This window comes from Trichechus manatus, unplaced genomic scaffold, assembly GCF_000243295.1.
Source record: "Trichechus manatus latirostris isolate Lorelei unplaced genomic scaffold, TriManLat1.0 scaffold00160, whole genome shotgun sequence".
NCBI classification, from domain to species: Eukaryota; Metazoa; Chordata; class Mammalia; order Sirenia; family Trichechidae; genus Trichechus; species Trichechus manatus.
The window spans coordinates 813,093-838,109 of record NW_004444096.1 but is presented as its reverse complement, the minus strand read 5'-3'; the positions used below and the strand labels follow the sequence as shown (position 1 = coordinate 838,109).

Sequence of the window (25,017 nt, the reverse complement as noted above, 5' to 3'; positions counted from 1 at the left end):
AATGACATCAAGGACATCATACATGAAGAAAGCAAGAGGTCATTAAAAAGACAGGAAAGAAAGAAAAGACCAAAATGGATGTCAGAAGAGACTCTGAAAGTTGCTCTTGAACGTTGAAGAAATGATGAAGTAAAAGAGCTGAACAGAAGATTCAAAGGGCAGCTCGAGAAGACAAAGTAAAGTATTGTGATGAAATGTGCAAAGACCTGGAGATAGAAAAGCAAAAGGGAAGAACATGCGCAGCATTTTTCAAGCTGAAAGAACTGAAGAAAAAATTCAAGCCTCGAGTTTCAGTATTGAAGGATTCTATGGAGAAAATATTAAATGTTGCAGGAGGCATCAAAATAAGATGGAAGGAATACAGTCACTGTACCAAAAGGAGTTGGTTGATGTTCAGCCATTTCAGGAAGTAGCGTATGATCAAGAACTGATGGTACTGAAAGGAAGAGGTCCAAGCTGCATTGACAGCATTGGCAAAAAAACAAGGCGCCAGGAATTGACGAAATACCAATTGAGATGTTTTGACAAATGGATGCAGCATTGGAAGCACTCACTTGTCCATGCCAAGAAATTTAGAAGACAACTACCTGGCCAACTGAATGGAAGAGATTTATATTTGTACCCATTCCAGAGAAACGTGATCCAACAGAATGCAGGAATTATCGAATAACATCATTAATATCACACACAAATAAAATTTTAATGAAGATCATTCAAAAGCAGTTGCAGCAGTACATTGACAAGGAACTTCCAGAAATTCAAGCCAGATTCACAGGAGGACATGGAACCAGGGATATCATTGCTGATGTCAGATGGATTTTGGCTGAAAGCGGAGAACTCTAGAAAGATGTTTACCTGTGTTTTATTGACTATGCAAATGCATTCGACTGTGTGGATCATAAGAATTTATGGATAACATTGCAAAGAGTGGGAATTCAGAACACTTAATTGTGCTGGTGAGGAACCTGTACATAGACCAAGAGGCAGTTGTTCAGACAGAACCAGGGGATACTGTGTGATTTAAGTCAACAAAGATGTGCCTCAGGGCTGTGTCCTTTCACTGTATTTATTCAGTCTGTATGCTGAGCAAATACTATGAGAAGCTGGATTATATGAAGAAGAACACAGCATCAGGACTGGAGGAAGACTCATTAACAACCTGCGATATGCAGATGACACAGCCTTCCTTGCTGAAAGTGAAGAGGACTTGAAGCACTTACTGGTGAAGATCAGAGACTACAACCTTCAGTATGGATTACACCTCAATATAAAGAAAACAAAATCCTCACAACTGCATCAATAAGCAACATCAGGATAAATGGAGAAAATATTGAAGTTGTCAAGGATTTCATTGTTCTTGGATCCACAATCAACACCAATGGACGCAGCAGTCAAGAAATCAAATGACACATTGCATTGGACAAATCTCCTGCAAAAGATCTCTTTAGAATATCAAAAAGCAAAGATGTCACTTTGAGGACTATGGTACGCCTGACCCAAGCCATGGTGTTTTCCATCACCTCGTATGCACATGAAAGCTGGACAGTGAATAAGGAAGACTGAAGAAGAATTGATGCCTTTGAGTTATGGTATTGGCGAAGAATATTGAATATACCGTGGACTGCCAGAAGAACAAGCAAATCTGTCTTGGAAAAAGTACAGCCAGAATGCTCCTTAGAAGTGAGGATGGTGAGACTTCGTCTCACATTCTTCGGACATTTTATCAGGAGGGTCCAGTCCCTGGAGAAGGATATTCATGCTTTGTAAAGTAGAGGGTCAGCGAAAAAAAGGAAGACCCTTGGCAAGATGATTGATACAATGGCTGCAACAGTGGGCTCAAGTGTAACAACAGTTGTGAGGATGGCACAGAACCGGGCAGTGTTTTCATTCTGTTGTACAGAACCGACTCAACGACACCTGACAACAACATAGCAATCTATCCATGGCGTATATACACGCATACATATACACACATGTATCTGTTCCTTTATGTATAGATATTTAATAGATTTAATTTTGTTAGTACAGTAGCTTAGTTATCTAGTGCTGCTATAACAGAAATACCACAAGTGGATAGCTATAATAAACAGAAATTTATTCTCTCATAGTTTAGAAGGCTAGAAGTCTAAATTCAGGGCGTCTGCTCCGGGGGAAGACTTTATCTCTCTGTTGGTTCTGGAAGAAGGTCCTTGTTGTCAACCTCCCCCTGGTCTAGGAGCTTCTCACCACAGGGACCCCCGGTCCAAAGGACATTCCCCCCTCCTGGTTCTTGCTTAGTGGTAATGAGGCCCCTCCTGTCTCTGCTCACTTCTATTTTTTGTATCTCAAGAGAGATTGACTCAAGATACAACCTAATCTTGTAGGTTGAGTCCTGCCTCATTAGCAAAACTGCCTCTGATCCTGCCTCATTAACATCATAGAGGTAGGATTTACAGCACAAAGGAAAGTCACACCAGATGACAAAATGATGGACAATCACACAGTACTTGGAATCGTAGCCTAGCTAATTTGACACACATTTTTCGGGGACACATTTCAATCCATAACATCCAGATTTAGATTTACAGAGAAATTAAGCAAATAACATAGAAACTTCCCATATATCTCTGTCCCACAGTTTCCCTATTATTAAATCTTGCATTAGTGTGATACATTTGTTACAATGAACGAACCAATACATTATTATTAACTAAAATCGATAGTTTACATTAGGGTTCACCCTTTGTGCTGTACAGTTTTATAGATTTTGACAAATACATAACGCTGTGTATCCACCATTACAGCATCATACAGAATAGTTTCATGGCCCCAAAAATCTCCTATGCTCTACCTATTTGTCACTCCCTTCTCCTGCCCTTGAAGTCTGGCAATCAGTGATCTTTTTATCGTCTGTAGTTTTGCTTTTTCCAGAATGTCATGTAGTTAGAATCGTAGAGTATGTAGCCTTTTCATATTGGCTTCTTTTACTTAGTAATATGTGTTTAAGGTTTCTCCATGTCTTTTCATGGTTTGATAGCTTGTTCCTTTTTATCTCTGAATAATATTCAATCGTATGGATATACCCCAGTTTATCTATTCACCTATTTAATGGTTCCTTCCAGTTTTTGGTGATTATGAATAAAGCCACTATAAACATTCGTGTGTTTGTTTTTTTGTGTGGACAAGTTTTCAGTTCATTTGGGTAAATACCTAGGAGTATGATTGCTGGATCATATGGTATGCCTGTGTTTAGCTTTGTAAGAAACTGCCGAACTGTCTTCCAAAGTGGCTGTACCATTGTTCATTCCCGTCAGCAATGAATGAGAGTTCCTGTTGCTCCATATACTTGTCAGCATTTTGTACTGTAAGTTTTTTCTTAATTTATTTTAGCCATTCTAATAGATGTGTGGAAACCCTGGTGGCGTAGAGGTTAAGAGCTATGGCTGCTGACTATAAACGTCAGCTGTTCGAATCCACCGGGTGCTCCTTGGAAACTGAATGGGGCAGGTCTACCCTGTCCTATAGGGTCGCTGTGGGTCAGAATTGACTCAATAGCAACGGGTTTGGTTTTTTTTTTTTTTTTTTTTTTTGGTAATAGATGTGTAGTGATGATTTTTCCCTTTTAATTTTTAAGGTAGTATTACTGTGTATTTGGAGCAGAAAGGGGACCCTAACTGTGATGTGGTAGGTGAAGGCATCTACCGTGGTGTCAAGCAGTACAGGCACCAACCTTTACTGGAGAAACTTTTAGGTTAAATGGAAGGTCAGCTGGATGTATGAGGTCCTCCAACTTCTTAACATCCCATGGAGAGCCTTGCAGGATCCAAGGACTTCTGTGGTTTGTTCTTCAGGAGAAGGACTCTACCCCTCATTACTGTACCTTTTAAAGGGCGATTGAGAAAGTCAGGGAGCACCTGGCCACACCTTTGGCAATAGGGGCTGCTATGTGTGTGAGAATGGCTTTTCAGGTCAGAGAAAACCAGTCAGAGCTTGGCAGCTGCGGCCCAGGGACATAGTGTACTTGTGCCATTATCATCAGACAACCTTCCTGGTGGAGGGAGCCCACAGGGCCAGCCAGGAAATGTGTCTGTCCTTGCCCACAATACCATCCTGACTGGAAGTCCCTATTCACTCTTCAGTCAATTGCAGCTGAACTCCTTTATCAAACTATTCTTGCCAGGGTTACCAAAGTCCTACATGTTGTTAAATCCAGTGAAAAATTCTTAATCCCTGTCATGGATTGAATTATGTCTGCCAAAAAAATGTGTGTATCGGTTTGCCTGGGCCATGATTCCCGGTGTTGTGTGATTTTCCTATATGTTGTAAATCCTGCCTCTATGATGTTAATGAGGGAGAATGGGCAGCAGTTGTGTTATTAAGGCAGGACTCAGTCTACAAGACTGGATTGTGTCCTTAGGCAATCTCTTGAGATATAAAAGAGGGAAGTGAGCAGAGAGACAGGGGGACCTCATATCACCAAGAAAGCTGCACCAGGAGCAGAGCGTGTCCTTTGGACCCGGGGTCCCTGCGCCTGAGAAGCTCCTAGACCAGGGGAAGATTGAGGACAAGGACCTTCCTCCAGAGCCGACAGAGAGAGAAAGCCTTCCCCTGGAGCTGATGCCTTGAATTTGTACTTGTAACCTACTAGACTGTGAGAGAATAAATTTCTCTTTGTTGAAAGCTATCCACTTGTGGTCTTTCTGTTATAGCAGCACTAGATGACTAAGACAATCCCCGTTTCACTAAACTTCTTAGTTGTTGTTGTTAGCTGCCGTCAGGTCGACCCCTGACTCCTGATGATCCTGTGTACAGTGGTACACAATGTTACCCAGTCCTGCGCCATACCCGTAATCGATTGTGAATTGGACTGTTGTGATCTATAAAGCTTTCATTGGCCAGTTTTTGGAAGTAGATTGCCAGGTCTTTCTTCTTAGTCTGTCTTAGTCAGGGAACTAAACTTCTTAGTTGTTGTTGTTAATTACCGTTGAGTTAGCTCTCACTCATGGTGACCTTACGTATAACAGACTAAACATTGCACGGTCCTGTGCCCCCTTCATGATTGTTGGTATGTTTGAGTCCATTGTTGGGGCTATTGCGTCAGCCCATCTCATTGAGAATTTCCCTTGTTTTCAGTGACCCTCTACCAAACACGACGTCCTTTTCTGACAGTTGGTTTTGCCTGATGTTGTGTCCAAAGTAAGCAAGCCAAAGTCTTTCCATCCTCACTTCTAAGGAGCATTCTGGTTGTATTTCCTCTAAGACTGATTTGTTCATTTTTCTGGCAGTCTACGGTATATTCAATATTCTTCACCAGCACCACAATTCAAATGTGTCAGTTCTTCTTAGTAGCACTCCATGTATTTTCTTCTTGAAAACTATCTTGATTTTTGTGGCAGTTAATCATCCTTGCCTTTCTTCTATATTTTTAGCCACTAATTTCCCATCTTCTTTGTTAGCCTTATTCCTTCAAGCTCCTCCCAAAATGATAGCCTCTCTCTGCTCATCTCTGCACTTTCTTCTCATTCTCTACTCTCTCTGCAAGTTACCTTACTCATCACAATCCTTAAAATACCCTGTTTTCCAACAACTTGACTCAGGCTTCTCCGGGATCTACTAACTCATATGCAACCTAGATCCACTTAGATATTTTATAAGCATCTTGTAGTTAATACTTCCAAAACTTAACTTTTTTTCTCTCCCTAAGTGATAATATTCTAATAAAGGAAACCACTGTCTTTCCCACTTAAACGAAATACCTGGAATTAATCCTTGATATTTCTCTCGCTCTTACGCTCCATGTCTAGTCCAGTGTCAAGACCTATGAGTCTAACTCTACAATAGTTGAAATCAGTTCACTGCTTTTTATTTCTCCTGCGAGAGTCACCATCTGTTCTGGTTTGCCCAGGACCAAGAGGCTTCCAGATGTGGGACTTACAATGCTAAAACTGGGAACGTTTCAGGCAAATCTAGACGAGTTCATCAGCCTATCCCCGTGCAAACCAGTTTAGGACGCCATTTCTTCTCACTTACACTGCTGCAATCACGTCCTACCTGACCTTCCTGCTTCCACTCTCTTGCCCCCTTCAATCTTAGAATAATGTAGAATAACATGTTGAGGTCATAAATAGGATTATGTAGTTTCCCTGTTTAAACGCTTTAATTGCTTTCCATTACAATTAGGAGAAGGTAGAAAAGCTTTAACATGATGTTTAAGTCCCTTTGTGACCTAGCCCTTCCCTATCTCAGTTGGGCCATTCTCTAGGCATCTGTCAATGGCTCCTTTCATCTTGTCGAAAACATCAAACTCTTTTCAGCGCGTGCTGTTCATTCTGCCTGAAATGCTCCTTCCTCCACTCCTTGCATGGTTGGTTCCTTTATATCCTCAGGTCTGCTCTGTCTGGAGTTAGTGTCTCAGCTGTTCTCCTTTATGATACTCTGTTCCTTTTCTTCTAAGCACTTAGCACACTTTCTGTTTGTCTTGTTTATTGTCTGTCCCTCTTAGGTGTCCCCACCTCGCCTGTGTACACTTACCTCAGCACTGGAATGAAATCAAGGACCTAAGCAGCTTGTTGCTGCAGCCGTAGCTTCTAACAGAATATAGCAGGTGCTCAGTAGATAACCATTGAGTTCTTGCGTGCTTACAAAAAGGTTTTCGCGAGTGGACAAAGCCGCTGCAGAGCTAAGCTTGTGCACAGCAGCTCTTGACACCGTAGTCCCTCCAAGCCTGACCCCGGCTCCCACGTCGCCGCCCTTGGGGTTGGGGATGAAAATCCTTCTTGCCAGCTGCACCCCTTCCTTCTCGTGTGCCCTTTAGCCAGTGGGAGGAAAAGAGAGCAGTGGGACGGTTCCCTCAGAAATGAGACCCTTCCACATTCCAGCAAAATGACGGGATAGTTTTCACTGTAGCAGTAAACTGTAGGGAGATTGAAATTCCACCAGCATGAATTCACCTGCAGAGACTGGAGAAAGAGCTTCCTTCTGTCTGCTGTTCCAGCAGGTTAGTAATGGCTTTTTTAGGGATTGATTTTCATGGGTAATTGACACTCTTCCAAGCATTACAGAGGGATAAAAGGAACTCAGTCTTTCTGTAATTCTTTCCGAAATGAACAATAGTTTCCTTAGTTTACAGGTTAACATTTAAACTTCAAGCCGTAATGAAAAAAACATTGTGTTTATTCTTTTTGAACAGCTTTATTGAGATACAATTTACATACCATCAATTTTGCCCTTTTTAAGTGTCCAGTTCACTGATTTTTAGTGTATGAGTAGAATTGTGCAAATATCACCACTATCTAATTGCAGAAAATTTTCATTATTCCAAATGAAACTCCATATCCATTAGCAGTCGCTTCCCACTTGCCCCTCCCCTCAGCTGCTGGTGACTAATGACCTGTTTTCTGTTTCTGTGGCTTGGCCTACTGTGGACATTTAATATAAGGGGAATAGCACAATATGTGGCCTTTTGTGGACTGAGTTCTTTCCACTTAGCATAGTATTTTTAAGGTTCGTACATGTTACGGTATTCTTTTTTGTTGATGAATAATATTCTGTTGTATGGATAGAACACATTTTGTTTATTCATCTGTTGATGGACATTTAGTTCTGTTTCTATTTTTTGGCTGTTGTGAGTAGTGCTGCTATGAACATTTGTGTGCAAGGTTTTGTTTGAACATATGTTTTTATTTCTCTTGGGTATATACCTAAGAGTGAAATTGCTGAATCGTATGCTAATCCTGCGTCTAACATTTTAACAAATAGCCATACTGATTTCCAAAATAGCTGTACCATTTTACATTCCTTCCGGCAGTGCATGAGGGTGCCAGTGTCTCCGCGTATTAGCCCGTATTTGTCATTGTCGGCCTTGTTGATTATAGCCACCTAGTGAGTGTGAAGTGATATTTCACTGTGATTACTTCTCACAGGTCTATGCAGGTTTTTTTAGTCAGTTTCAGTACTTGTGTCTTTCCACGAATTTGTTCATTTCGTCGAGGTTATCTTGGTTTGTTGATATACAATTGTTCATTTATCCTCTTATCATTTTTTTTAATTTCCATCAGGTTGGTAGTGATGCCCTTCTTTCATTCCTGATTTTAGTAATTGAAGTCATCTCTCTGCCTTGGTCAGTCTAGCTAACAGTTAGTCAATCTTGTTGAGCTTTTCAAAGAACCGACATTTGGTATTGTTGAAGTTCTCTACTTTTCTATTCTCTATTTCATGTATTTTCACTTAATCTTTATTATTTCTTTCTTTCTATTTCTTTGGGTTTAGTTTGCTCTTCTTTTTTTCATTTCTTAAGGTGAAAAGTTTAGGTTGTTGATTTGAGGTCTTCTTTTTTAATAAAAGCATATGCAGCTATAAATTCCCCTACACACTGTTTAAAGGAGATCATTGTTGGTAAAGTAGAGGGTCAGTGAAAATGATGGAACCCTTCAGTGAGATGGATTGACACAATAGTTGAAACAGTGGACTCAACCATATAAACAATTGGAAAGATGACACAGGAGTGAGCAACATTTCATTCTGTTAACCTAAGGTCATCATGAGTTGGAGCTGATTCAGCAGCAGCCAACAACAAACATTTGAACAAATTAAATTTTTTGACAACTTAAGCTTTTAGAAATTCTCTAAATACCTTTGATTTTGTTTGCGTTGTGTGTGTAGAAATAATAAAGGCTTTATTTTTTTTTAGAAAAAACCCTGTGTGATTTATAAGTAAGGCTTATTTTGACAAATAAGAAAAACATTATTTTCAAAAGGATTAGAAAATAATAACACTAATAGCAGCTGATGCTGGCTCCCACTTCCAGATATTCTGATTTAATTAATATGGGATGCAACCTGGGTTTAAGGAGTTTTAAAGTGCCTCAGGTGATTCTTATGTGCTACCAAGTTTGAGAACCATTGTCTTAACAACTATATTTTCTGCTTCCCTAAAATAAACTTTTAAAAAATAATGCTTGGATAAATTACTTACTTGAAAATATACAGATAACTCACTTGGTTTTCCGAAGTATTACATAGAAAAGCATCTCTATATGAAAACTGTTGAACCCAATTAATGCAGTAAAGGGTAGCTAGAAAACCCTTACGTGCATGATGTGGGAATCCTGACTGTATAGTAATTCATTTGGAAAAGATATAGGCATTTCAGCTGACTTCAAAGCTTAATGTGAGCAAATAGTGTAATGTGGTTGCTGAACTACAGTGTTTAGATCATAGGAATTCAGAATCCTGCTACAGTCTGCTCTTGTTGAACCACATCTGGAATCCATGTTAAACTGGTTTGTTTTAAGAGGAACTTTTGATAAAAGAGCTCTATGAAAACCATTTTTGTCATGGATTGAATTGTGTTCCCCCAAAATATATGTAAACTTGGTTAGGCCATGATTCCCAGTATGTGTGATTGTCCACCGTTTTGTGATCTGATGTGATTTTCCTGTGTGTTGTAAATCCTACCTCTATGATGCTAATGAGGCAGGATTAGAGGTAGTTATGTTAATGAGGCAGGACTCAATGTACAAGAATAGGTTGTGTCTTAAATCAATCTGTTTTGAGATATAAAAGAGAGAACTGATCAGAGAGTCAGGGGCCCTTGTTACCACCAAGCAAGTAGAACCAGGAATGCACGTCCTTTGGACCAGGGGTCCCTGTGCTGAGAAGCTCCTTGCCCAGCGGAAGACTGATGACAAGGACCTTCCCCTCAGAGCCGACAGAGAGAGGAAGCCTTCCCCTAGAGCTGGCACCCTGAATTTGGACTTCGAGCCTCCTAGACTGTGAGAGAATAAATTTGTTTGTTAAACCCAGCCACTTGTGGTATTTCCATTACAGCAGCACTAGATAACTAAGACAATTTTATATGAAAACTGTTTGAAGGTACTGAGGATATTTCACAACAACAGAGAAGACAAGGGAGACTGGACCGCTGGCTTCAAATATGAGACGAGCATTCATATAGACTAGGATTCGTTATATTAACAAAATGTTCTATTTCAGGTTCCTTATGAGTTAAATAGACTCATCTGCTGAATGGGAAGCTAACCACTTTTATGGAAAAACGTGATGTAACAGGCCCAACAACAGAAGAGACTGGAAAACAATCACTTCATATATTGGAGACTCCTATTTCTGGAGTATAGTAATTCATATAGTTAAATTTTGTTTTCTTTCAAGATTATGGTTTCAAGTTTTGTTCTTAGCTTGATCCAGGTAACTTAGCTCAACTCCAGGTAATTCAGCATTTGACCGAATCTTAACAGGACAGTGCTTTACTCATCTTAATGAATCTGTTGATTACTGAGTAAACCAGAACTAATGAGTTGATTCTGACTCATAGTGACCCTATAGGACAGAGTAGATCTGCCTTGTAGGATTTCCAAGGAGCGCCTGGTGGACTTGAACTGCCAGCCTTTTGGTTAGCAACTGAGCTCTTAACCACTGCTCCACCAGGGCTCTGATTATTGAGTTTAATGGGGAAAATTGAAAAATATATATTTAAAAAAATCATATAAATGATAGCTATTTTATGATAATATGACTTACATTTATTTAGCACCTTGTACTTGTTATAAACTTCTTGCGAATACATCACTGGTTAAGAAAGTCATTGAATTAACTCTTTAAGCCTCTGGATATACAATACCAAAATCCGTTGCTGTTGAGTCGATTCCAACTCATAGCAACCCAATAGGACAGGGTAGAACTGCCTCATAGGGTTTCCAGAGAGCGGCTGGTGGATTCAAACTGCCAACCTTTTGGTTAGCACCCGAGTTCTTTAACCACTGGGCTACCAGGGCTACGGATATAGAATAGTACCTCACAATATAGACCTCTTCATTAATGGAATATTGCATCTAAAGCAGAATCTCCACAAAACCAAAAAAACCCCAAACCCATTGCCGCCAAGTCGATTCCAATTCATAGTGACCCTAGAGGTCAGAGTAGAACTGCCCCATAGGGTTTCCAAGGAGCACCTGGTGGATCTGGACTGCCAACCTTTTGGTTAGCAGCCGTAGCTCTTAACCACTATGCCACCAGGGTTTCTGAATTTCCACAAGACATAGTAAAATGGAAAAATCACAGATGTCTGTGATATATAAGAAAATTTTTTTAAAAAATTAAGGAAGCAGGAAAAAAAAAAAAACATTATATCTATTCTCCTTATTTTTCTGGTGATCTAGTTGAGTAAATCAAAAACACCAAACCCGTTGCCGTCGAGTCTATTCTGACTCATAGCGACTGTATAGGACGGAGTAGAACTGCCCCATAGGGTTTCCAAGGAGCGCCTGGTGGATTCCAACTGCTGACCTTTTGGTTAGCAGCTGTAGCTCTTAACCACTGCACACCAGGGTGAAGGGTAATGAACTTTATGCTATGTGAATCTAGAGTATAAGGACTGTATCAGTTTTTTTTACCTGAAACTAATTTATATTTCCTTTAATTTAGAAGGAAAGGGTAATAATTGATATTATAATTTTGATTTTTGAACTACATTTAAGAGTGTAAGATAATTCTAAATCAGCGATCATTTTTTTCAAAAGCTGTAGGACTTGTTAACTACTAGGAATAGAACAAGGATCTGATTGTGATAGAGCCGTAAAAACAAACTCTCTGTTCTCCTTGCGTATACACAGGTAGTCCCCAAATTATAGTGTATTCGAGTTATGACGAACTACCCTTATGACTGTCTTTTTTTTGTACATCTTATAGTTAGTAATATGTCCTACATACAATGTTAAAACTATATCCATCTGTAAGTTTATATGTAATGTTTCCAACATGCAGAGACAAAGATTGATCGGATTTACAAAGATACTGGTAATAAAAGGTAATAATAATGAAAACTAAAAAAAATGAGGTATTCAACTTACGTCAGAACCAGCTTACGATGGAGTTGTTGGAATGGAATCCCATTGTGAATCAGGAGCTACCTTTTGGTTATTCTGCTTTGAAAGTAGCATTTTTGAAATTTCTTATATGCAATATGCTCTTTTTAAGTCTTTTTCAAATACTCTATTGTGCATCCTATGTTCTCTATATGGCACAAAGTGATGTTTTTATAGCTCTTCCAGTTAAAAACAACCTGTCTTAAGTGGTGTTTCCCTGGCCCTGTATGGGCTTTCAAGTCATGCCTGTCTCACCTCATCACACAACTGCCAGTTCTGTTTGCTGGAGGCAGAGAGGGAGTTTCGTACCCATTAGTTCAATCACTCTTTCCCAAAACATCCAGTTTTCTGTTTTACTCATTAATCTGTAGATAATATCTTAATATTTGCCTATTTGTTGAATTTTAACCAAACATCAGTATTTTGCTGTTTTGTAGTTTTCAACTTAGTTATGTACTTCATTTTGTTTAGTTTGAACTTGACACCTTTTCCTACTTTTCCAGCCATTCAAGCTTTATTTTAATAGCATTATGAAGGTGTTCCATATTCTCTTTCTCAATTACTATTTTTGTTCGTCTTAGGAAATGTCATTGGCAAAATAAGTTGATCTTTCTGGAACGGTTAACCCCCTAAATTGTAAAGATTCTTCTGATTGTTTAATATAGCTTAATATGAAGAATATAATTGTTGATATTTCTGAGGACACAAGGAACCCTGGTGGCGCAGTAGTTAAGTACTCGGCTGCTAACTGAAAGGTCGGTGGCTGGAACCTGTCAGCTGCTCCGTGGGAGAAAGATGTGACAGTCTGCTCCCATAAAGATTACAGCCTTGGAAACTCTATGAGCCAGTTCTCTGCTGTCCCACAGGGTCACTATGAGTCGGAATCGACTCAATGGCACCTTGTCTAAGTACACAGGGTATAGTGAAAATACACTAAGTGTGAGACATCAGGAATCTGAGGTAAATTTTGAGTTTTGTCATTAACTATCTGTCCTGGTCATCTAGTGCTGCCGTAACAGAAATACCACAAGTGGATGGCTTTAACAAAGAGAAATTTATTTTTTCACAGTCTAGTAGGCTAGAAGTCCAAATTCAGGGCGTCAGCTCCAGGGGAAGGCTTTCTCTCTCAGTCGGCTCTGGAGGAAGGTCCTTCTCAGCAATCTTCCACTGGACTCAGAGCTTCTCTGCCCAGGAACCCCGGGTCCAAAGACACACTCTGCTCCTGCCACTGTTTTCTTGGTGACATGCGGTCCCCTCTCTCTGCTCGCTTGCCTTTCCTTTTATCTCTTGTGAGATAAAAGGTGGCACAGTCCACCCCGCAGGGAAACTCCCTTTACATTGGCTCAGGGGTGTGACCTGAACAAAGGTGTTATGTCCCACCCAGTCCTCTTTAACCACAGGTAGAGATTATGATTTATAACGCATAGGAAGATCACAAAATGGAGGACAACCACATAATCCTGGGAATCATGGCCTAACTAAGTTGACACATACTTTTGGGGGACACAGTTCAATCCATGACACCATCCATGGGCCTTTAACAAATCACCTAACTTTTGTTGCCTTTGCAGCTGTAAGATGGGATATCATGACTTCCTTAAGGGAGATGTATGTGGAAGTCCATTTTAAACTGCTAGAATCAGGCTGTCATTATTGTTTTATGCTATTATTGTTATTGGAGCCCTGGTGATGCAGTGGTTAAGTGTTACTGCTGTTAGCCAAAAGGTCAGCAGTTGGAATCCGCCAGCCGCTCCTTGGAAACCTGGGGAAGTTCTACTCTGTCCTATAGGGTCACTGTGAGTTGGAATCGACTCGACAGCAACAGGTTTGGGTTTTTTTTTTTTTTTTTTTTTGATATTATTAGGGGTTTTCATAGTGCAGATGAGAATTTGAATTATGCATAACCAGCATTGTACCCCTGGTGAAATTGCAAAGACAAGTTTTTAAGATATGTGAGAAGGTGGAAAATGTGGTGAATTTGCCCAGTCGTTTTAGCATCAGCAGAAGACAGTTTTGGCAGAGTAATTACTTTTTCCATCCTCAAATATACTGTCTTCCTTTCCACAGAGACTATGGAGGCAAGACGTCATATGTTTAAAATCTTTAAACCTAAAGAGAAAAAAGAAAGAAATCTCACCTTCAAAACAAATAAACAAAACTTGGAGGGGCCTGTAGGCTTCTGGGTCTAACGTTTCACTGTCCCAAGAACTGTAGACATTATAAGACCTCAGTGAGCCATGCCCATGATCTCATTGAGACCTTGGCTCCCTCCGTCTCATACCATGCACCTTAGGAAGTTCTTGGACCAGAGGCAGATGTGATCACTTTTGTTAGTTTTCCCACTGTGGCCCCAGTGCTACGGCTTGCCGTCTCTACTGATAAAGAAGCCAAGGAGTCAGGAAGTCATGAGATACTTTGTGAGGTCGACTTGGAAGTAGCAAGGCTGATTTGGCATTTGTCTTGTTGAACCAATCTTATCAATTGTATTCCCTCATACATATTTAATACTTTTTTCCTTTTTGTATTTGTGACTATGACTAAATATCTTAAAGACATCTCACACCTCACCAGTTGCCACTGAGTTGATTCCGACTCATGGCCTGTGTGTCGGAGAAGAACTGTGCTCCTTAGGGTTTTCACTGGCTGATTTTTTGGCAGCAGATTGCCAGGCCTTTCTTCTGAGATGTGTCTGGGTAGATTCAAACCTCATCCTTTTGGTTAGCAGCTAAGTGAGTTAACCTTTGGCACCACCCAGGGACTCCATCTTAAAGATATAGTCCCCTTTATTCTTTTTTTTTTTTTTTTTAAATGATTCAACAAATTTATTGAATATCCACTGTGTTACAGACATAAGGCTATATCCTAAGGGAGAATAAAGAAGAACAAGACCAAATGTCTCTGTTCTTGAAGAGCTCACAAATTATTAGGAGGAAGACCCACAAGCAAATAATCACAGTATAATGAACAAAAGTCTACAGATGCCTTTGGCTGCAAATGGCTGGAAATCAGATTTTAGCCTTAGTTGATTCGGCAGCTCAACAATGTCTTCAAGGACTGAGGCTATTTTCCTCTTTCTCTCATTCCCAGTGTGACTTGTGATGATTCCTTCTCATGAATAGGAAAACTTTCCCAGAAGATTCCTAGGAGACACCCTGTCAGACTTCCCTGGCCACAGCTGGGCCATATCTGGCCATCTCTAAGCAAATCATTGGCAAGGAGAATGTGACTCCCATGATGGGCTTAGGCCAATCAGGAATTAGCTCTGGAGTATGGAGCCTCTCTTTCTTGATCCTTGTGTGAGAGGTAGACACCCAAACAAAATCAAGGCTTGGCCACAAAGGGAGAATTGGGGAAATGATACTCTAAAAGAGTATGGAGGGGAGGAAGTAACCAAAACTGAGAAGAGAATAGAGAAAACTTCATGGAGGAGGTGTTATTTAAGCTACTATTATGAGTCTGAGCTTGCAGGTAAAAAGAAAAAAAAGAAAGTAAAAGTAGAAAGCCAAGGAGAATGAGGGAAACTCTCAGTGAGACGGGTTGACAGAATGGCCGCAACAATGGACTCAGACATACCAAGGATCATGAAGATGGGGCAGGACCAGGCAACATTTCATTCTGTTATACATGAGGTCGCCGTGAATCAGAGCCAACTCTATGGAAACTAACAACAAACAAAGATAACACCCTTTTCAAAGATGTGAAGGAACATGGCACTTTAGGGAACAACAATAATAGGAGGCTGCAGTATAGTTCATGCAGAAGAGTGTACTGGGAGATAAGACGAGACTGTGGTTTGGCGGACTTACAGCAACTGTATAGGACAGAACAGAACTGCCCCATGGGGTTTCCAAGGCTGTAATCTTTACGGAAGCAGACTGCTACATCTTTCTCCTGTGGAGCAGCTGGTGGGTTTGAACCGCCGACCTTTTGGTTAGCAGCCAGGTGCTTCACCACTGGGCTACCTGGGCTCCTTCTCACTCTCATATCTGTATTAGATGATGATTTCTCCACCCAGAGTCCCCTTCTCACTGGATAACTACTCATCCCTTAGGCCTTAGCTTACAAACGTCTTGGGGAGGCAGTCCTTGAATCTTTCTACTAGCTGAGATTCCCTAGCTGTTTGTAGTTCTGGGATCTTTGCTTCCTTCCCTTTAGTGCTAGTCATTATCCTTGTGATTTTTTAATGCCTGTCTTCCCCGCTAGGTTATAAGCAACATGATGGCAAAACAGTATGTATCTCGTTTACTGCTGTGTCCCTAGTAGGTAGCAGAGTCTCCCCGTAATAGTTGTTCTATAAATATTTTTTGAAACTTAATTTTGTGTGTATGTATATGTGTATGTGTGATATGTATGTATAATGTGTGTATGTATCTATATTACACACACACATACATATATAATTCATACATACATATATAGAAATTAGGTGTAGTTTGGAAATAAATGAGTTTGTCTTTTATGCCAAAGGTGTACCTTGTAGTTGTATCGCTGCTATCTGCTTCAGGGAAAAAAAAAAACCATAAATATAGGTTTATTTTTTATTCTATCTTTATTTTTATCTAGGATGCTGGAGAAATGGTCCGTTCTTTTGTTGGTGGTTTGGAACTTGTTGTCAATTTACTAAAGTCAGACAACAAAGAAGTTTTGGCGAGTGTGTGTGCTGCTATCACCAATATAGCAAAAGATCAAGAAAATTTAGCTGTTATTACAGACCATGGAGTTGTCCCTTTATTGTCCAAACTTGCAAATACAGTAAGTAACACACCTTCTTTTATTTTAATGCATGTCACAAAATGTCAGGGCTTAGTGGCAAAAAGGATGAGCTTAAAGTCAGGATACCTGGATTCAAGTTTAATATTCATCACTTACGAGGTTTGTGATTTTGGTCCATTTATTTAATTTCTCTGAGGCTAATATATGTGCAAATGTATTTTAAACAATAAAATGTTAATATGCAAGGTTCTTGTAAAAAAGAGGCTGTTTTTATTGGTCATTGGCAAGTAAAGTGGCCAATGTGAGTACTATTATATAAGTACTAACTTTCATCTGTGCCACTGGGGTTCTTTTTTTCTCCCCTCATCTTTACCACCATCATCACTATTATTATCCTTAAGATAATTGTCTGTGCCAATATCATAAGTGAAATGTGCCCCCCTGGCTTAGCAAGCTGGGATCAATGATTTTCTTTAGCTATAAGCCTCTGGCAATCGCTGTATTGTTTATCTAGAGCGGGGCCAGATGGAATAAGCAGGCTTAAGAGACAATGACTTCACCATGACCAGATGTATGTGAGCATAGCTTGGACTACCACTTGGAACAAATGTTGTTGATCAGAAATTCAAGCACTGGAAGGATTCTTGGTCTAGAGGACTTTTTAGGGCCAGTCTAATACTAAGAGTATCTGCCTAAGAGTAGAGTTCCTAAGAGTACCTGCCAGTTTCAGTTAAAGACACCCCGTTGTTACCTGAATCAAGAGAACAGTATAATTAATCAAGAGAAAATTAAATCTTATTCAGGTATATCTATATGAGGTAACTATATCCAAACAGGAGTGTCGTCTGCATAAAGAATACGAAAGGAAGATGGAAGACTCAAAACACGTCATTATGTCTGCTGCACTGTCTTCTCCTTTTGGAAACCAGGGTGTGTTATTGATAGGAAAGTATTCCCAGGGTTAAGAAGTAGAGTCAATCCACTTATCCCAGTTACGTGAAATATTTCCTTAAGATATCTAACAGCCTCTGAATATTTTTATTGCTAAACAACTTTCTGATCTATAACTTTGCGTTCTGGGTGGACTTACCAGGAAATCAAGCCTTGAGCAGATGAGTGATGACTTTTGAGCAAACTAACTCCCTTAAGTTCAGAAAATGAGACAATTTAGATTGAACTTGGCTCCACTGTTGACCCACCAAAGCACTGGCTCTCTTTAAGACGCCCCTGCGTAGCCCGCTCTTGACTCATTGCCATCTTAGTTGGTGATAAAAATCTAGCACGTAAACAAGATCTCACAGAATCCTTAAAATGCCTTTACCGCAGTTCATTCTCCTTTTTGCAGAACAATGATAAACTGAGGCATCATCTAGCAGAAGCGATCGCACGCTGCTGTATGTGGGGCAGAAACAGAGTGGCCTTCGGGGAGTACAAAGCAGTGGCTCCGCTAGTGCGTTACCTGAAATCAGATGACACCAATGTGCACCGAGCAACCACGCAGGCCTTGTACCAGCTCTCAGAAGACGCCAATAACTGTATCACCATGCATGAGAATGGAGCAGTGAAGGTACCGTGGAATGCCCGTGTATTTAGTCCAAGTTAGGTGCGTGTAGGCTGGAAAAAAACGTATGTCATTTTAAGGTTTTACTAAAGGGGGTATTTTGGTGGGCCAAGTCATCATGGCTATGCCGCAGAAAAGCTGTATAGGGTTAGGATTTTTCTAAGACCAAAGCATATAAAATGTACTTGGCAAAATAAGTAATCATTCTGTAATTTGAATTTGATTAAGGCAAATGCACAGTGCATGAACAATCAGTGATATTCATAATTTATTTAATATATTGTTTACTTGGCATGTAAACAAGAAGAGATGGTCATATCCATCTGTTGTTTTTGTTAGGTGCCATCAAGTCGATTTGGACTCATAGTGACCCCATGTGACATAGTAGAACTGCCCCGTGGGGTTTCCTAGGTTGTAATCTTTATGGGAGGAGATGGCCAGGTCATTTTCCTGCAGAGCCACTGGCTGGGTTCACACTGACAACCTTTTGGTTAGCAACAAACCGCTTAACCATTGTGCCACCAGGGCTCCTTCATAATCATATAGGCAGCGTGTAAACAGCAAAGGAGCTAGCTGTCAAGAGGGCTTGAGCTTCACAGTCTTAACCATAGTTACAAAGGGCCAACTCCAACACATGATTTTTTTAAATGTCTGTGCATCAAGCTTTCTATGCCTTTAATCAACATACAGGGATCACACAAACAGTTAAGTGCTCGGCTACTAACTGAAAAGTTGGCAGTTCGAAACCACCCAGAGGTGTCTTGGAAGAAAGCCCTGGTGGTCTGCTTCTGGAAAATCAGCCACTGAAAACTCTGTGGAGCACAGTTCTGCTCTGACACACACGGGGTCACTAAGAGTCAGAATCGACTCTTTGACAACTGGTTAACCAACGTACGACTAGGAGGGTTTCTGCACACAGACTGTCTCAGTCATCTAGTGCTGTTCCAACAGAAATACCACAAGTGGATGGTTTTAACAGAGAGAAATTTATTGTCTTCACAGTCCAGTAGGCTGTAAGTCCAAATTCAGGGCATCAGCTCCAGGAAAAGGCTCTCTCTCTCTGTCGGCTCTGGAGAAAGCTCCTTGTGATGTCTCAGTCTTTCCTTGGTCTGGGAGCATCTCAGCGCAGGAACCTCACGGCCAAAGGACGCGCTGTGCTCCCAGCACTGCTTTCTTGGTGGTGTGAGGTTCCCATGTGTCTCTGCTCACTTCTCTCTTTTATATCTCAAAAGAGATTGCATTAAGACACTGATCTTGTCAACCTCATCAGTATAACCTCATCACAGTGATAGAATTTACAACACATGAGGAGATCACATATAATCTCATCACAGTGGTAGAGTTTACACCACATAAGGACATCACATCAGATAACACAATCATACAATGCTAGGAATCATGACCTAGCCAAGTTGCTACACACATTTTTTGGGGGACACAGTTCAATCCAGGACAGACTGTAATGTAATGACACGTTGGAAATCACTTAGCGCCTCTGAATTAAATATCTTGATGACAATAAATATGAAAAATGTCTACAATAAATTAACAGCTCACATGTATTAGGAAAAAGAGATTTAAAATATTAGTTCTTTTCTTTCCTATAGCATGTTTCCTTGTACAACATTGTTTTGCTGTTTATTACCTCAGTTTGGGGCCTGTGACAACCAGATGCCTTTGTATTTTGAGATGTGTGGCCAAAGTAGGTTAAATCTTTCAGGCAAAAGTTATTAAAATCTCCAGTTAATCGTATCTAGTCAAATCTAGACCCAAACCCATTGCCGTCAAATCGATTCCAACTTATAGCGACCCTGTAGGACAGAGTAAAATTGCCCCATAGGGTTTCCAAGGAGTGGCTGTTGGATTCGAACTGCCAACCTTTTGGTTAGCAGCCAAACACTTAACCACTGCACCACCAGGGCTATAGATGTGGCAAATATGAAACATCGTAGAAGGAATAAGAAACTTAAAATACCAGTATTATCTTGGGGTGATTATTTTAATTTATCTTTCAAACCTATTACAGTTGAAGAATATGATGTTAATTTTTCTGAAATGAAACCTAATTTACATTAATGTGTCGATCTTTCCATTATAAGTCTGTTTTAATGACACATAAATTAGGCCAAATTAGTTCCTGCTAGCAAAAACCTGGCAGAGAAAATACCTTTTCAATTAAGCACCAGTTTTCAAAGGTAAATTATTTAAAAAAAAAAAAAAAAAAGTATTGGAATGTTAACTTCCAGTTGCTAAAGATTGATTAAAAAAATGCCGTCACGTTGATATGATTAGGTTTACACTTCTAAAAAGAATACATTTCTAATATAAAAGTGTACATGCCATACTAGAGCAAGGGCCTGCACAAACCAGGATAGTATACAGTATACAGTCTTTAAAAAAAAAATAAAGCTATAAAAATTAAGTAGCCTGGTAAAGTGTCTGACATATAATATATGCTTAGAAAATTGCCAGTTGGCTTAGAAAGAGGATTTCTAGACTACTGACAAGTTTTATTTATCTAAAATTTAATAAGGTTCACATGTTTTGGTTCAGTTGATTTATATGCCACGTGTATATGCAACCTTCAGTTATTTCATCTAATGAAAGTTAGTGGATAATCCAGAATCATTTATGAATTGTATTCTGTGCAAAGTGTTCAAACTGTGTTCACCCATCCATACAGTGTGTATTAGAAAAAAGGAGGCATTAAAAAGGATGAGGGTTAAAAGGGACAGGAAAGAGAAAGAAAAAAAGGTTTATTGCTCTATAGACTCTTTCCTGGGGCAGTGGTGGTTCAGAGGTAGAATTCTTGCCTTCCATGCAGGAGAACCAGGTTCAATTCCCAGCCAGCACACCTCAGGCTCTGCCACCACCCCTCTGTCAGTGGAGGCTTGCATGATGCTATGATGCTGAACAGATTTCAGTGGAGCTTACAGACTAAGATGGACTAGGAAGAAAGGCCTGACAATCAACTCCTAAAAAATCAATCACTGAAAACCCTGTGAATCACAGCGATTGAGTCCACAACCGATCATGGGGATGGTGAAGGACCAGGCAGAGTTTCGTTCTGTTGCGTGTGGGGTCACTGTGAGATGGGTCAACTCCACAGCAGCTAACAACACAGACTTTCTCCCAGGTTACCCTTCGAGATCTTAGGGGCTTCTGTGTCTCAAGTGTTTGCGTTCCTAACTACTTGCTATTTCTGCTTGAGGATAACTATAAAAAGCAGGACTTTATTTATTTTGCTAAGTTTACTTTGTCACAATAGAGTCAGGCCTTACTGTGGGGGTTTAACAGCACAAATGTACAACATGGAGGTGGGATCTCCCTTTTTCTCTCCCTCTCCTCAAGGCCTGAGCCCTTGGGGTGGCAGACCCCTTGGGGTGGCAGGAGAAGCCTAAGTCCGTTAGGGAAGAAAGACACGGAATCCTGGGTGTTGGGAAAGTAAGTTGCTTAGATATGGGAAATAAGTTAATACTGACTCCAGTTCAGGCTAGATATAGAGGAAGACGCCATTAGCCAAGATAATTCAAGAAAATATTTGGTCCCTTAGGGCCAGGCGGTATTCAGGCTCCTTCTGTAGAAGGGGCTGCTGCTCCCGGTCAGCCTTCTCAGACTCCAGGATCATCTTTGCCCTTTGCTGATCTCTCTCCTTGCAGCTCCACACCAGTTCGCATCAGCACTTTTTTATTTTAGGGTGGTTACATTACCTGCATTTTTCTTCCCAAACGGTGCTTAGGCTTCTCCCGCCACCCCAAGAGGCCTTGGCTCTTTGGAGCAGCCCCTTCTAGCTGAAGCTCAGGCTCAGAGGACAGGGTGGGAAAAATGGAGACCCCACCTCCACGTCGTAAATGTGTGCAGAGAAACCCCCCTTGTAAGAAAAACCTGGCATCAGGATTGGAGGGAGACTCACTAACAACCTGCGTTATGCAGATGACACAGCTTTGCTTGCTGAAAGTGGAGAGGACTTGAAGCACTTAGTGATGAAGATCAAAGACCACAGCCTTCAGTATGAATTACACCTCAACATAAAGAAAACAAAAATCCTCACAACTGGACCAATAAGCAACATCAGGATAAACAGAGAAAATACTGAAATTGTCAAAGGTTTCATTTTACTTGGATCCACAGTCAATGCCCATGGAAGCAGCAGTTAAGAAATCAAACGACGTATTTATTGCATTGGGCAAATCTGCTGCAAAAGACCTCTTTAAAGTGTTGAAAAGCAAAGATGTCACTTTGAGGACGAGGTGCACCTGACCCAAGCCATGGTGTTTTCAATCCCTCGCATGCATGTGAAAGCTGGGCAATGAATAAGGAAGACCGGGCTTATGAGAAAATTTTTTGTTGTTATAACTAACTACAGGGATATTTTTATAAAAAAATAATAAATTTCTGCTGAAACACTGCACAAAAATTTTATAGATGTCATTTTTATGTCACCCACTCTGACAGTGTCACCTGATGCCGTCTGCACCCCCTTAGTAACTCCACTGAGGAATCCTTAGGTTCACGTCCTCTTAGAGGGTCCTCAGAAGAAAGGCCTGGTTATTACTTCTGAAAAATCAACCACTGAAAACGCTATGGAGCACAGTTCTACTCTGACACGTGTGGGGTCGTCATCAGTTGGAATCAACTGAATGGCAACTGCTTTGGTTTTTTTGGTTTAGATTACCTGCAGTGAATGCCGGGTCACGGTGTGGAACTGCTAACATTTCTAACTTGGAATACATGTAAGGCTTATCCACTATTTTGGCAAATCCCTGTTTTTGTTCCCAATTGCTACTGCACCTTTCTAGTCAAATGCTTGTAACGCTATTCCCCAGTCCTGCAAACGATCCTGCTGCAGCTGCCAGTGGCCAGCTGTCTGCAGTCTCTTTGACGATTATCAGAGTCACCCTGTCTGTTCATGAGCAGTTTACTCTAGGGTAAGTTCCGTTGTTCAGCAATTTCCTCAACAGTGACGGCTGACATCCTGCAGCTTACCTGGCTCATGCCTACCGATATTTATGCTGTAGTTCGGTGAAGGGGTGGGTTTGAGGGTCTGGAAGAAAATTAGTTCAGTGTTCAATATGTTCAGTTTGAATTTTGGATCCAGAGCGGCACCATCCAGTAGAAATACTATGTCAGCCATGTATGTAATATTAAATTGTCTAGTGGCTGCAATTAAAGAAAAAACAAAAATAGGTGAAATTAATTTTAATAATATATTTTATTTAACTCAAAAAAAACAAAAACCAAGCTCATTGTCATCAAATCAATTCTGACTCATAGTGACCCTACAGGACAGAGTAGAACTGCCCCATTGGATTTCCAAGGAGTGGCTGGTGGATTCGAACTGCTGACGTTTTGGTTGGCCGCCTGAGCTCTTTCTTAACCACAGTGCCACCAGGGCTAAAATAGATGATTATTTCAACATGTAATCGATATAAAAATTACTGAGCTATTTTGCGTTCTCGCTCGCTCTCTTTTGCACTTAGTCTTTGAAATCCAGTGTGTATTTTGCTCTTTTATTACATCTCAGTTTGGACCGGTGCTCACGAGCCTCACGCAGATAGTGTTTACCTTATTAGACAGCACAAGTCGAGAGGCTAGAAGAGAGGTGAAGACTGGGGAAGCATCAGCGGAGGAGATAGGAAACCATGAATGAGGGTGGCTGAGATGTTTTTGGCAGACAGTAGAGAGAAGCCTGAGAAATGTCTACGTTTTCACTCAGGGAGCATGTAAACTAGGAAGAACTGTCACAGTAAATTTGAGAAGTTAACAGGTTAACCAGGAGTTGTAGAAGCCAAAAGAAGAGCAGGTTCCAAATGGATATGTGTTTAAACACTACTAAGAAGTCAACAAGGATTTCCTGACTCATTTATGTAAAAAAAAAATAATCCTTTCTGTTAGAGTCTCTCCTGTAAGAGTCTGTTCTAAATTCACCAATAAATCCCCTGCTCTGGTAAATACACTTTAATAGGAAGAATCCAGTCCTTATCCTCATTGTGATTTTATCCAGGTCTTCTTCCTTGGGTGGTACAAATGGTTAAAGTGCTTGGCTGCTAACCAAAAGGTGGGAAATTCACGTCCACCCAAAGACACCTTGGAAGAAAGAACTGGCAGTCTACTTCTGAAAAATCAGCCACTGAAAACCCTATGGAGCACAATTCTACTCTTAACACACATGGGTTGCCATGAGTTGGGGTCACCATGAGTTGGAATCAACTTGACAGCAGCTGGCTGGTTCTTCACAAAATTACCAGCCCAGGGATTTGTATCATTACAAAATCTTGGGAATGTGGATCCAGAGTTGTAGGAAATTATACTGAAAACATAAGGAATCTGTTAAATATACCAAAGTTACCTGCTAATTGTAACAAAACCTTAATATAGGACAGTAATATAAGGAGAGGAAGAAGTAGCAGGAAGAAACTGGGCAGACAGGATGTTTCCTAAAGACAGAAAAAGTGATTGAGTGGAAGGATGATGAGCACCTATAACAGGCATTAAGCGCCTTGCTTCATGGTGACATGGGATTTGTTTTTGCAAATGTCTATACTAGACAGGTGAAAACTGCCTGTAACTTTCTGGAAGACAGGAAATTGAAGAAAAGACCACCAGAAGTGGGCTTAGCATTAGCAGAGCAAGGGAACAACAGTTTAATTTGGGTGGGGCAGGAAGGGTTTTCTTGGCCGCCTCCCAGACTCAGCACATGTCCTGGCATTGCAGGGAGCTGCGAAGAAGACCCAGAAGCAAGCACACCCCATAGTGTTTGAGTGCTGACCCAGGAAAAACACCACCAGACTTCATAGTGCTCAAATGCTGACACAGGAAAAATACCACCAGGCTCCATAGTGTTCAAGTGCTGACACAGGAAAAATACCACCAGGCTCCATA

At 40.6% G+C, this 25,017-nt stretch overlaps 1 protein-coding gene across 1 annotated transcript in view; it reads left to right on the top strand.

Annotated features, from left to right (window-relative positions):
- The window catches only part of ODAD2 (outer dynein arm docking complex subunit 2), a 232,686-nt gene that overhangs the window by 134,755 nt on the left and 72,914 nt on the right, over positions 1–25,017 (top strand). Inside the window, exons 17-18 of the mRNA XM_004386246.1 lie at positions 16,425–16,613; positions 17,920–18,141. Of these exons, the coding sequence (XP_004386303.1) occupies positions 16,425–16,613; positions 17,920–18,141 (411 nt within the window). The remainder of the gene's footprint in view (positions 1–16,424; positions 16,614–17,919; positions 18,142–25,017) is intronic.